Below are 15,033 nucleotides of genomic sequence, written 5' to 3'. Positions count from 1 at the left end.
CACCGTGAACGAAGCGCTGAAATCTCTCCTGGAAGAGATGAGGCTGAAGTTTTTGGTGAGGAAGACGAGTCGGACGCCAGTGACGTTCGGTTCAACCTGACGACGGCGACACTTTCTTGAGCAGCGAGTGGATGTCGACGCAGCAGCAGAGCTGTTTGTCGGAAAGGCAGAGCCCAAACCTCCGCAGGCTAGCTCCGCAGCAGCTTGTGAAGCGACCGTTGCGCCGGCAGAGGAGGACGACACTGTTCGTCAAAAAGAGAACTGCGGATGTTCAAAAAATTGCTTGCAGCAATTTGACCCAGCTGACATCGAGACGTCGATCCTGAACATGAAAGAAATGGAGTCGCACGAGAGTGAGCTGGTGGTCCTGGGCCTTCTTGAAGCTTTGAGTAATCCTGAAACAGTTTTTGAGAGTGGAGAGAAGCGCAAGAGGGAGCGTTTTACCTACAAATTCCAAGGACTGACTGTTTGTGTGGGTGCGTTCCGTCACGTGTACGCACTGTCTAGCAAGAGGCTGAAACGGTACAGAAGCCACCTGGAGAAGAATGGGCTTGTGCCACTAGTGCACGGCAACACAGGCAAACGGCCACACAATGTCCTGGAGTTTGCTGTTGTGAAGTACTGCGCGGAGTACATCACTCGGCACGCGGAAGTGTTTGGAATTCCACATCCTGCGCCACTCCGTGGCAGAGACGACACGCCACCTATCTTCCTTCCAGCGACACAAACGTACAAGTCCGTGCATGCAGACTTCTGCGACTGCTGCCACAAGGAGGGTAAGAAGTCTGTATCCTTGTCGACGTTCCGCTCCATCTGGCACCAGACATTGCCGCATATTAAGTTCATGACGGCTCGCATGGATGTTTGCCCGGTGTGTGAGGACTTGCGGCGCAACGTGATGGCGGCTGGGAGTGAGGAGCAGAAGACGACTGCATGCATCAGCTGACTGACCATGTTCAGCTGTTGAAGACCACACCTGAGCAGGTGAGAGCAGCAGGCCTTCCCCAAGTGTTGCCCCCAGCAGGTCTGTCACAAGAACGCCAGAAGTACCTGTTCAAGGATATCCGGCCGTTTGTGGCAGACCCTTACAAGGATGAGCTGTGTCCGCCTGTGCCGGAGGAATGACAAACTTGTGTACTGCAACACACGTTTTGAGCCTGATAATTGCTAGAGTCTGGTGCTGTGTCAAACTACATGCCTCAGAACATTCTATTATTCTTCTTGTTAGATCTAAAATGCGGCGTGCCTGCGTGGTACGGAAGGACGTGATGGCCCATCAGACGTCACGCTTGGCACTATAAATTCCATCACAGTGAAACTTATGCCACCTGCCCAGTAGTGTGTGTATACTGTATCCTCCAGCCCTTCTGCTGGTGACTTGAAGGCTTCTGTAAGGCTTCCATGGCCAAATTATTGCAATTTACGCATTTCAAAGATTATTCGTGAATATGTGCGATGTTTTGGTGAAAACAGTGTTGATTTAAACGTCCGTAACTTTGCTATATGTTGATGGATTTTCATTGGGTTTTTTTTATCTGATTCATACGTTCTCTGGCTACAAGAATTCGTTGCTAACTCAAAATGCCCAAAAAACGGATAAGGTCCCTTTTCGCTTGTGCTGGCTCAGTCTGTCTGAGATTCTATTCGAAGTGGCTTATGCGAACATTTTTGGCTGGTTTGCATGATTTGCATGCCCATTAATGCAGCTGCAGGCCATGCTGATGTCTACGCGAACAAGCACGTAATAATAATAAATAATATACACATACCACATACAACAACAGCACACACAGCAAAACCGCACATAGCGCATGTAGCGTATACCACGTCGTAAACATCAGCGGTACGGCGGAGTCGGGATACTTCTGCATTGAAACGAACACAATGGCACAAGCGAGAAGGCCTTTCACTCTCGAGAACTTTTGGTTTCACAACATTCTCCCACCAAAGGGCTTCTCACCGCCGTACAACAACTCACAAGTCAAACGATTTGGGGCTTACTAACTGTTACGCGTCATCTGCTGCTGCGGTGGTGGCCATGGTAGAATATCACTAATGCCCACCACTTCGGCCAACTCGATTTCGTGAAGCTTGCCGCTGTGGGCTGTCCCACACGACATGGTTACCGGTCCACTTTGACGTGGGGCGGATGCTGCACCAGACAACACACAACCGATAATTTCACCAAGCTTGCAGATCTGGGCTGTCACACACGACTCGGTCACTGGGCCACTGCCTCGTTGGGCGGAAGCTGGACCAGATAACATATATCTGATCTCCGTGTTCTACACAGTCTCGCTGCTCACTTCTTCCGTGCTAACCAGTATCGCCCTTCTCATGTCCTTAGTTTCTACGCCTTGCGCTTCTACGTCTTGCGCCTCTACGTCTTGCGCTTCTACGTCTTGCGCCTCTACGTCTGCGCCTCTACGTCTTGTGCCTCTACGTCTTGCGCCTCTACGTCTTGCACCTCTACGTCTTGCGCTTCTACGTCTTGCGCCTCTACGTCCTTCGGCCGAGACTCCAGCTGCTTCTGAGCGTCTCCGACCGATGTCGCCATGCACTGCACCGACGCAGTGGGCGGGCCTTGGATCTGATCCTCCCACTGGCTTCGAATACTCCTCTGACCGCCGCTTGTCTGTAAGCAAAGTCTTCCACGCCTTGTCCGGCGTCCTTCTGAGCGAGGCAAGCAAATCTCGCTTTGCTTCCTCATATTTACTGCTGGCGATGCGCTCGTTCATCTTCTTGAGCTTTTCGTCAAACTCTGTGCGGAGCGCACCCTCTTGCCGTCTAGCACTGCGCTCTTCAAATTCCTCGCTCTGTCGGAGCCTCTTCTCCACGTATTCTCTCAACCTATCGCCTTCAAATCCATACCGAATTCCGCTAGCGATAAAGCTGGCTTCAATGATCCATAGTTCCTGTGCCATGCTCGCTTCGTATCCTGGCGTGGTCGCCAAATGTTGTGAACCCTCTGGTTCTCTAAAGTGTCAGGAACGAACGACCACACGGCACGAGGACAACTCTTTTCCTTTACACGGTATATTTCACTTCCATCGACTAACAATAATGAACAATGAATGAATGAATGAATAACACTAAAACCACCAGGTAGTTATAGCGTGAAAATGACAGCGTATATGAGAAAAGCATACACATACCACATACAACAACAGCGCACTCAGCAAAACCGCACATAACGCCTGTAGCGTATACCACGTCGTAAACATCAGCGGTACGGCGGAGTCGGGATACTTCTGCATTGAAACGAACACAATGTCACAAGTGAGAAGGCCTTTCACTCTCGAGAATTTGTGGTTTCACAACACCATGGGCCTATAAACGGAGGTGGGCTTATATCCGGATATAGGCCCATGGGCTTATATACGCGGGACTACGGTACTAGTTTCATTTAGGCTGCAAGTGCCCATCTAACCTTGGCGTCGCCACCCAGTGCGGGCTGGAGGAGATGTGTGAGCTTGGAATTACGGTAAGGTATGTGCAGGCTGGACGTACGTAATGCATTGAACACCTGCATGAGAGGAAGAGAGAGAGAAATAGACAGATATAGATAGACAGACAGATAGATAGATGGGTAGATAGATAGATAGATAGACAGACAGATAGACAGACTAAGGCGTCGGAGGGGATTTTAGTGTGGTACGGTCAGCCATCTGAAGTACAATATACTCATGGGGGAGGGGTGGCTGAGCTGAAAAATTTGGAAATTTGAGCCCAAATCAGTGCATTTTATTGATTGACGGGGTACTTGGGGCAAATAGTGGTACGACCAATACCGCAGTGACCGTACCGTGTCTGACACCCCTCCAGACAGACAGATAGACAGACAGAGAGTGAAAAAGAGAGGGTGAGATAAAAAGAAAGAAAAAAAGGGGTATTAACCGCACACATCCGTTTTCCAAAAAATTATCCGGATAGGCGAGGGAACCGGATAATCGAACACACATACTGTATGCATACGCCATGACATATCATTAAATCATTAATGATTCATTAATCATTAACCTCGGGTATTGAGCCAATAATAGAAGTAGAAAGGAAAAGGACATATGGAAACGAGTTATGAATAACTATCCACTGCTGTAACTAGATACTATATACAGTCAGAAAGTGCAACAACTAGGCACAAAACTGACAGAGTACTGAGACATTCGACGTCCTGACACCTAGCTTCAACACATCTCCGTAGCGCTAACAGACAGCCTTCCAACTATCTTACAGTGGTGGATAGTTACTCATAACTCGTTTCCATATGTCCTTTTCCTTTCTACTTTTAATCATTAACCATTAATGATTATTCATTAACCAGTAAATCATTAACCAGCAATTTTCCTCCGGATGGCGAAGGATCCGGATAAAAGAGGACCGGATAAGCGACGTCTGACTGTAATGAATCCTGAATTGCATATGAAGAGCAGAGATGCAAAAAGCCGCTAAGCGCCAAATTTCAGAAAATCAGATGTTCAGCTAAGTGTAAACAAACGTCTTGGGGTACCACCAGGTAAAATTTCACGTTCAAAATCTGACTAGAATCAGTTCCAAACTGGAACTCAAATTTAGATATATTAGTAGATACAAACCACGCATAAAATGAATCCATTTTTTGCCATTATCTGAAAAGTGATCATTCGTATTTAGCGGGTTTCACATTCCAACTCTTCCTGTTTACGTCATCCTAATGGCAACGAAGCACTATGCTTTCCTTATCAACACACATACTAACATCTTTGTATGTGCGTGTGTGTGTGTGTGTGTGTGTGTGTGTGTGTGCGTGTGTGCACGCGTATGTATGTGTGTGCATGTGCATATGTGCGCGTATGTTCCAGTATGCATGCATACATGCATACAGTGGACTACCTGGCCAAGCGCAGACAAGGACTTGTTGATGGCGGCCGCCTCTACCAATCTCTCTCCAGTGGCTCCACTTCTGGAGATTCTCTCAGAGCCGGCCAAGTCCAGCAGCATGAGACTACCATGCGTAGTGGCCTTGGATACACGATCCACTCCATCAACGTACAGCTTGAGCATCAGATGGGAACGGGAGCTGGAAAGAGACATGCAGCATCGTCAAACAGTACAATAGTGTTGTTAGGCCTTTGCCTGGAATCCATTATTGATTTTTTTTTTTTTTTTCGATAGTGAGGAAAATGTTATCAACTCCAAAGCACGAAAAAGGCCAAAAACTAAACCAAGAACATATGCAATAACATCCATTATTAATACATTATTTTGATGTTCATAGCTAAATACAAGCTGAAACAGTCAGCACCGTAAGCTGAGTTTGTTGCACATTAAGTTCAACCAACTTTCTTACAATTGTAATGTTTTTTTCACGGCTGAGCGTCGCAAAAGAGTGCAAAAGCGTATTTTTCACTCATAAATATTTTCGTGCGTTTGCTCTTGTTCCGCGCAACTCTGTTGAACCTGTGATCCCCTGGTCTTTGTGTTTTCCTCGTGGTAGTTGAAGTCGAGTGTGATTGCTCTGGTAGACCACTACCCCATGTAGTCAACAGTTGCTTTGTGAATGAAAAGTAATGATAGTTGAGGTCGCTAATGCCACATAAACACACTCCCATAATACCAAACGGTACACTGACCCCACCCCGCCATACTCAAACCCATATGCCGTGAAGCACCCCCCCCCCCCCCCACACACACAACACATACACACACAAATACCCACACACACACACACACACACACACACCCCCCCCCCCCCCCGCACACACATACACACATCCAGAACACACAAATTCAGTTTTTACCTGCTTGTGTTCATAGCTGTCATGGCAACCGTACGGTTCTGTCCACCAAAGTCCATCAGACCCTTGATATCAGCCACTGCAGTGACCTGCACCTCTGTCAAGCCCTAGAGAAGTACAGCCCACATAGTACACAGTGCACACACACACACACACACACACACACACACACACACACACACACACACACACATACACACACACACACACGCACACACATATACACACACGCACACACAAACACACATGTGCGCACACACACACACATACACACACACGCACACACACACACACACACACACACACACACGCACACACACTTACACACACACACGCACACACATGTGCGCACACACACACACACACACACACAAACAAGTACTTGTACTTGCTCACTGCCAAAATTGGTCACGTGGGTCTCCCCGGGAGAGGGGAGAGAGACTCAAAAGTAATCTTGGAAAGATGACTCATGCAATTGGCTATTGAACCGTCCGACGGCCGACACCCCATGAAGTACCCAACCTTTGGGTGGACTTGGACACGATCCCACTTATGGGCTCACGGCTCACCATACCTCAGTAAAGTGGGCGAGGACGAGATGCAGAAAAAGGATTGTCGGCATCAGGGTATCCGACCCGGGATCCAACTGCATAATATACAGTCAGACCTCGCTTATCCGGTCCTCGTTTATCCGGATCCCTCGCCATCCGGAAGAAAATCGCTGGTTACCGATGTGCGGCATATGTTATGCATACAACATAACCGGACCTCGCGATCCGCATACCGGTGCATGATGTTGTGTACAAACTGGTTAAAATGTGCACAAAAAGCTTCGTCGTATCCGGTTGCATGTGGCTTGCAGAAGCTAGAATCAGGGAGTTGTACAGGCAAATGAGGTCCTTGACCTGCCGGGTGCATGCGGACAGCACTCAAGTTGCATGCACTTGTCATTTTTCTCGCTTGTTTTGCATACTGTGCACGCTAGTTGTACTGCATAGGACCCGTCTACATGTATGTGCGATGTCACTGCTTTTGACATGCCACATGCATATACAGTATGTGTGTTCAGTTATCCAGTCCCCTCGCCTATCCGGATATTTTTTGTGGAAAACAGATGTGTGCGGTTAAGCGAGGTCTGACTATACCCCTGCCCCCAGTGAAGGTAATACTTGCTACTAGTGTGGGTGGCTAAATCAGAGTGGATCTGATATAAGCTTCACTAGCACCATTGATTACACAAGAGTTAATCTAGCCAGAAGCAGTTCATGGTTAACAGGTACAGCGCAAGGAAGAAGAGCCAAAACAACTGCATCAAATGCGTGACCCATACACATAAAACAATACAGGCATAGAACAAAAGCCGTGCCCCCCCCCTTCCTCTCCCGTTTTTGTGGGTGAATTTCAAGTGTTCAAAGTACGGCTTATACTCCGGAAAATACAGTAGGGCAAGGTGAGACTCACAGGGACTGTGATTCCTTTGCCTTTCTTCTGTATGGATAGTTTAGAATGGACGGATACTCCCCCGGCGTCTGGACCCCGCAGCAGATCAATCAGTGTTTCATTGTACACTTCTAACATAGAGACCTGGAGATGGTTGGGAGGAACAAACGAGGATCGGCACATGCATGCACACACACACACACACACGGGCACGTTCGCACGCGGGCACACACACAAACAGACATGCACACACATACACATACACACACACACACAGTGTGCACGCAAGCATGTATGCATACGCACATGCACGCACAGTATTATACCCATATGAAGAGCTGAGTTGCAAAACCCTACACATATAAGCGCCAAATTTGAGAAATTAACAGATTTTCAGCTCCGTGTCATATAAAGGTCTAGGGACACCAGTATGCAACATTTCATATCCAAATCTGAATAGAACCAAGGCACGCGTTCTTACTTTCAGTGTATAGTCGATCTGCTTCCGCTCTGAGCATGTCTTGAGCAGCTCCGTTAGTGCTCTGAACAGCAAAGATCGATGTGCACAAGAACAGACTATTTTACGTCAACTACCACACCACAATGGACTCATTGCGCATCGCCAGATATGGAATGCATGAGTAATGAGTACACTGGGATCAGCAATGCACTGTCCAACGCCCGAGATGACCATGCACAGGTGGGTGTGTGGGGTGTTGGCTGTACAAATTACGTCATTGCGCAATGGGTCTAGTGTGCTCTCCGGCCAAACACGACACGTTGCCACAGCACACCATCAGCAAAGCAACACTTCTATCCGTTGGTACTCAGTTCCTTTATGCAGACTGCGCTGATCGTGGGTTGTGTAAAATAATATTCCGTTACACTTCATGCGCGTTTGGTATATGGATGGAGATGAGGAGCAGACATCGAGGAACTGCCTGCCATTAACTCTGTATGTTTCAGCCGATTCCACTGATTTTCTACCAGAATCTGCCTAGTTTTCTAGCATTATCCGGCCAAGGGTTTTAAGAACATACCAGCAGTTCATCCCCATCTGCCCGCTGCCCACTGATAGTGGAACGGAAACAAGGCAGGTCGGCTTTATTAGGAGCTTCTCCGCGTTGGCATCAATGCAATGTAGATATACACAGCATGTATAGCTTTCGCATAAGCCGAAGCGACAACAGCCAAACAGGATATTGATGGCGATATAAAACGCGTGACCAAAATAGAATACAATTATAACGAGCAAACGGACAGCTGAACCGATTTGAATTTGCACTGGCAGGTCGGCTACTTACCTGATATTGATGCCGGGATCGGAGTCTGTTCCCATCATGGTGTAGGTCTTTCCGGCGCCCGTCTGTCCGTATGCCATCAGACACACGTTATAACCGTCAACACAGCTGGTGATGATGGGCAATGTATCCTCAAACACCTGCAAAGGCAAGTGCAACACAAAGTTGAAACAAATTAGCAGGAATCAAATCAAGAGCCGAGTCGATGGGTCCAATGCAGTTCTGCTATGTGTCGTGATTCCCAAAGTGAGTAGTTAGCGCCCTGCCCAAACGCGTACAGCCATTGACGCCCTGGAAGTGTCACTAATCCAGGTTATCTGAGCTTGTTCTTTAAACATCTTTTCTCCCTTTCCATCGTCATCATAACATTGGGCACGATTGGCCGCTTGACTTGCGACGTAAAATAAAAAAAATACATCCATACATACTAGCGTTGCTGGGTGACCACTGCAGTGTACGAATGCCTTGATACAATGAGAGATACATGTTGTCTAGCTGTACAGTCTCTGTGTTGGGTTACATTGTGTACATGCATATGTAGCATGGCTACTTTATGACACGTAATTTGTATACACATAAATAGTACACCGTAGAAATGCATGGATAGCTGTGCGCATACTCGCACTGCCTTGTCTTCTTCTTCTCCTTGTGAGACAATGAACGAATGTTAACTACTTACGTAACAACACGTGTGTGCTTTGAGTGCTGAGAGTATACGAGTTACAATGGTGGCAGCGGTGGGATTCGAACCCACGCCTCCGGAGAGACTGGAGGGAGGGAATAGATGGGGCGTCGGATACGGTACAGTCACTACGGTATTGACTGTACCACGTTTAGCCCCAAGTACCCCGTGAACAACTAAAGTACACTGATTTGGGAAAAAAATTCCAAATATTTTCGGCTCGGCCACCCCTCCCCCACGAGTAAATTGTATTTCAGGTGGCTGACCGCACCACACTAAAATACCTTCCGACGCCCCTGATCTGATCCACTAGCGCATCTTCACAGGTAAAACTCACGCATTCCGATCGGTTTTCTCCGGAAGCGGTTACACTGTACTGGGCTTGGCCGGGTTTCTTACAGATATAGAAGAAACAAACTTGAACTCCACTTGCCCTGAACCCTTCCTTAGATTTGGCTTGACTGGAGTCATACAAGATCTACCCTACTCGATCTTAGTGTACATCCTGTGCGACTGCCCTATTAAATAATAATAATACTAGGTGTCAGGATGTCGAATGTCTCAGTACTCTGTCAGTTTTGTGCCTAGTTGTTGCACTTTCTGACTGTATATAGTATCTAAGTTACGGTGGTGGAGAGTTACTCTTAACTCGTTTCCATATGTCCTTTTCCTTTCTAATAATAATAATAATCCGAAGGGGCTAGCACAACACATTCTGCCTTGGTGACTCACATCTGTTTGTTTGCTGGTCGGCTGGAAGACCTTCTCGAATTCAAACTTCTTGACGTGACCTTGCTGCGTCACCACCTGCAGTTCCGTGTCACTCGGGAACGTGATGGCACTCCGGGCGCTGTTGTCATGTCGACAACGGCAGAACACCCGAATGTTGCCGCGCATCTCCTGGATCTGGGTATGAGGACGGGCAGAAAAATACATACAGTAAAACTGTTTTCTGATGATCGCTTAGTGCGTGAAACTCGGAGTTAAAACACTTTTTCATCCTCTCATTATTTGTTCGAACTAACTCTGCCTTTCGGTATTGAGCACTCTATTGGACAGCCTGGAACCTCTCTGTTTCACTGTAAAACTCCCCTGATTTGGACGCCCACAATCCGGACGCCCACAATCCGGACGCCCGATCTACCGGGCACCTTTCTGACCCATCTAGCGTCACAGAAAACTGGCTTTCCAACCAAAAACGAACGCAAATACCATTCATTGGCATAGATCATGTTTGCTTGCATGCAGTATAAGTATGCAAGTTCTGAGTTACGGGCAATTCATAGTTATGGGCACTGCTTGGTGCAAACCTGCCCGTATCTGGGGAGTACGGGTCGTGCTCGGTCCCGACCTACCCGTATCTGGGGAGTTCGGGTCGTGCTCGGTCCCGACCTACCCGGATCTGGGGAGTACGGGTCGTGCTCGGTCCCGACCTACCCGGATCTGGGGAGTACGGGTCGTGCTCGGTCCCGACCTACCCGGATCTGGGGAGTACGGGTCGTGCTCGGTCCCGACCTACCCGGATCTGGGGAGTACGGGTCGTGCTCGGTACCGACCTGCCTGGATCTGGGAGTACGGGTCGTGCTCGGTCCCGACCTACCCGGATCTGGGGAGTACGGGTCGTGCTCGGTCCCGACCTACCCGGATCTGGGGAGTACGGGTCGTGCTCGGTCCCGACCTACCCGGATCTGGGGAGTACGGGTCGTGCTCGGTCCCGACCTACCCGGATCTGGGGAGTACGGGTCGTGCTCGGTCCCGACCTACCCGGATCTGGGGAGTACGGGTCGTGCTCGGTACCGACCTGCCTGGATCTGGGGAGTACGGGTCGTGCTCGGTCCCGACCTACCCGGATCTGGGGAGTACGGGTCGTGCTCGGTCCCGACCTACCGGATCTGGGGAGTACGGGTCGTGCTCGGTCCCGACCTACCCGGATCTGGGAGTACGGGTCGTGCTCGGTCCCGACCTACCCGGATCTGGGGAGTACGGGTCGTGCTCGGTCCCGACCTACCCGGATCTGGGGAGTACGGGTCGTGCTCGGTACCGACCTGCCTGGATCTGGGGAGTACGGGTCGTGCTCGGTCCCACCCTACCCTGGATCTGGGAGTACGGGTCGTGCTCGGTCCCGACCTACCCGGATCTGGGGAGTACGGGTCGTGCTCGGTCCCGACCTAACCGGATCTGGGGAGTACGGGTCGTGCCTCGGTCCCGACCTACCCGGATCTGGGGAGTACGGGTCGTGCTCGGTACCGACCTGCCCGGATCTGGGGAGTACGGGTCGTGCTCGGTCCCGACCTACCCGGATCTGGGAGTACGGGTCGTGCTCGGTCCCGACCTACCCGGATCTGGGGAGTACGGGTCGTGCTCGGTCCCGACCTACCCGGATCTGGGAGTACGGGTCGTGCTCGGTCCCGACCTACCCGGATCTGGGGAGTACGGGTCGTGCTCGGTACCGACCTGCCTGGATCTGGGGAGTACGGGTCGTGCTCGGTCCCGACCTACCCGGATCTGGGGAGTACGGGTCGTGCTCGGTCCCGACCTACCCGGATCTGGGGAGTACGGGTCGTGCTCGGTCCCGACCTACCCGGATCTGGGGAGTACGGGTCGTGCTCGGTCCCGACCTACCCGGATCTGGGAGTACGGGTCGTGCTCGGTCCCGACCTACCCGGATCTGGGGAGTACGGGTCGTGCTCGGTACCGACCTGCCTGGATCTGGGGAGTACGGGTCGTGCTCGGTCCCGACCTACCCGGATCTGGGGAGTACGGGTCGTGCCTCGGTCCGACCTACCCGGATCTGGGGAGTACGGGTCGTGCTCGGTCCCGACCTACCCGGATCTGGGGAGTACGGGTCGTGCTCGGTCCCGACCTACCCGGATCTGGGGAGTACGGGTCGTGCTCGGTCCCGACCTACCCGGATCTGGGGAGTACGGGTCGTGCTCGGTACCGACCTGCCTGGATCTGGGGAGTACGGGTCGTGCTCGGTCCCGACTCCCGGATCTGGGGAGTACGGGTCGTGCTCGGTCCCGACCTACCCGGATCTGGGGAGTACGGGTCGTGCTCGGTCCCGACCTAACCGGATCTGGGGAGTACGGGTCGTGCTCGGTCCCGACCTACCCGGATCTGGGGAGTACGGGTCGTGCTCGGTACCGACCTGCCCGGATCTGGGGAGTACGGGTCGTGCTCGGTCCCGACCTACCCGGATCTGGGGAGTACGGGTCGTGCTCGGTACCGACCTGCCTGGATCTGGGGAGTACGGGTCGTGCTCGGTCCCGACCTACCCGGATCTGGGGAGTACGGGTCGTGCTCGGTCCCGACCTAACCGGATCTGGGGAGTACGGGTCGTGCTCGGTCCCGACCTAACCGGATCTGGGGAGTACGGGTCGTGCTCGGTCCCGACCTACCCGGATCTGGGGAGTACGGGTCGTGCTCGGTACCGACCTGCCCGGATCTGGGGAGTACGGGTCGTGCTCGGTCCCGACCTACCCGGATCTGGGGAGTACGGGTCGTGCTCGGTCCCGACCTACCCGGATCTGGGGAGTACGGGTCGTGCTCGGTCCCGACATAACCGGATCTGGGGAGTACGGGTCGTGCTCGGTCCCGACCTAACCGGATCTGGGGAGTTTTCCTGCATGCTCATGCACCATGCACCCTTGGCCTTACAGACATGCACGCATACGTGTGTGCCTCGGCCTCTGAAATCCTAGGATACAATTCGCCCAGCGTGTGATATTCACCGCATTCCCCGTCGCCAGACCCATACATTCCCAGGAATAATTGCAGCCGAGGACTGCTTGGGTTAGAGGTGTATAGTTTTTAGAGCAAGATAAAGTGGATACCGTGAGGTCTTCACACTATCAGACGAGTTTCTCATGATAAGAAAATATTGCTTTGAGGAACAGACGGCATATCTCTTCGGCAGATGAAGCTAAGGAAAAATCAAGACATCGACCAATTTTCACGAGATACTCATTGATGATCTTGCAAAGACTTGCCTGATTGAAGAGCTGCTTGCGTTGCATGAACTCCCGCATGTACAACGTCCTCATTTTCTCCAGCTCCGAATCAAAGTTGGTAACTCGCTGGTCGATTGTGTGGAAGTGAACATTGCCTAGACACACACGCACACGCAATCACGCACATATACACCCACACGACACCACACACACACACACACACACACACACATTCACACACACACACACACACACATTCACACACACACACACATACACATACACACACACACACACCCTATCTGTCTTATCCGGAACTCCAAATTACCTGGAGTTCGGGATAAGACAGATATGAGTGTACATGTACTAGGAGTCGGTTCTGACAGGAAGGGCCCAGCCCTGTTACTACCGGCAGATGTGTCGCCCTAAGGCCTGCTGGGAAGGAAAACCTACACAAACGTGTGTGAATCTATACCAGAAACTGGACCCACATTGATTCAAAAAGGCAGAGTCGTCCTAACTCCCAGCTAGCTGTAATCTAGAACAGTCAAGCCCAATGCAAGCTACTGTAAATATACAAATTTTCGGCAGCTATTTAATTTCGGCTATATTCGGCACCGACCCAAAAACGCCGAAATTAAACGCCGATGAAATTTTTCACAGCATCTGTCGCACTGTCGCACTATACCATGCCTTCTACCCCACGCGCACGCCGAAAATAAATCGCCGCCGAAATGTCAAAAATCGTTGAAGTGCCGAAATTTTGCAGCGCCGAAATTTTGTATACTTACAGTACATGTGAACAGTTTAGATGCAAACGAGACAGGCGCCAAATTTGAGAAATTGAGATTTTGGCTCAGCGTAATCAACAGGTCTACAAGTAGAGACACCTTCATGCAAAATTTCACATTCAAAATCTGAATAGAACTAGGGCTGAAACGATTATACCGAATAATCGAGTACTCGTTTGATAACTCTGACGATCGAGCAATCGTTTAGATTACCGATTACGATTATTTTGCGTTTTTTAAATTTGTGTCAAGAAAGTACTGTAAACCCTCGTGTTGTGAAGTTTGAATCAGTTTCCGCTGGGAGTATGCAATTGCCAGGGGTATGGTTCATGTTCTGAGGTTAAATTGACTTCAAACTGCCATGTTTCGGAGCTACCCTTTCACTAATGCAGATTTGTTGGTATTATGAAGGCATAGTTTGTGGATACAGTAATGTTTGCACAGAATTATGACTCTGTTTGCTAACGGTTATAATCGATTACTCAATCGTTAAGCTAAAGAGTGATCGATACTTGAAAATCCACGATCGTTTCAGCCCTAAATAGAACCACTTGAAATGGTGGCCAGATATGGATTCTGATACTGCACATAAAATGAATCCTTTGTTGGTCTTTGTCTGTGGTGAAATAGGTATGTCGTGTTTTGCCTCTTCACTCTTCAAGTACTCTCGTGGACATGGAAATCCGGTCGCACGTCTAGCGCCCGCAGGGCGCTGGCCAGCAGATAAGCGGTAGACAGATGCATTTATGCGCTGCAGCGCGCTGGGCGCATCGGATCAACATGTGCACTGCACGCAGCGTTCTCTACACGCTGAGGGCGGCCGGTCCTGATCAATCGACCGGATTTCCATGTCCACTAGAGTATGATGTGCTTACTTTCTGAACTAGTCCAGACCATCATGGAGAACTCGCGGACGATCAGCTGCCGCAACGAGCGTGCATTGGCGTGCATTCCCTTGGTGGCACGCATCAACTGGCCCGCTTTCTCTCGGCTCAACGCTGGTCGGTTGCCATGGTGATTATTTTGATTGGACGTGGCGGCGCGGAGGAGCTGTTGCTGCTGCTCATGAACTGGTCCGGCGACCAAGCCGGC

At 50.4% G+C, this 15,033-nt stretch overlaps 2 protein-coding genes across 2 annotated transcripts in view; both read right to left on the bottom strand.

Annotated features, from left to right (window-relative positions):
- LOC135826768 (uncharacterized) overlaps positions 1-309 on the bottom strand; it is a 3,077-nt gene extending 2,768 nt beyond the window's left edge. The window contains exon 1 of the mRNA XM_065339374.1: positions 288-309. Within this exon, the coding sequence (XP_065195446.1) occupies positions 288-309 (22 nt within the window). The remainder of the gene's footprint in view (positions 1-287) is intronic.
- Positions 310-3,430: 3,121 nt separating this feature from the next.
- Positions 3,431-14,937, bottom strand: LOC135825817 (uncharacterized; the record flags this gene model as incomplete). The annotated part of the gene is given in 9 exon segments (XM_065338442.1): positions 3,431-3,526; positions 4,873-5,059; positions 5,781-5,884; positions 7,239-7,361; positions 7,699-7,759; positions 8,522-8,658; positions 9,933-10,106; positions 13,190-13,478; positions 14,817-14,937. Coding segments are annotated over 8 exon segments (936 nt in total), but the record flags the coding sequence as incomplete, so codon positions are not given.
- Positions 14,938-15,033: the final 96 nt, after the last annotated feature.

The sequence above is a fragment of the Sycon ciliatum genome, chromosome 10 (assembly GCF_964019385.1).
Source record: "Sycon ciliatum chromosome 10, ocSycCili1.1, whole genome shotgun sequence".
Lineage (NCBI taxonomy): Eukaryota > Metazoa > Porifera > Calcarea > Leucosolenida > Sycettidae > Sycon > Sycon ciliatum.
The sequence above is the reverse complement of the archived record's forward strand: the minus strand, read 5'-3'. Positions and strand labels throughout refer to the sequence as shown.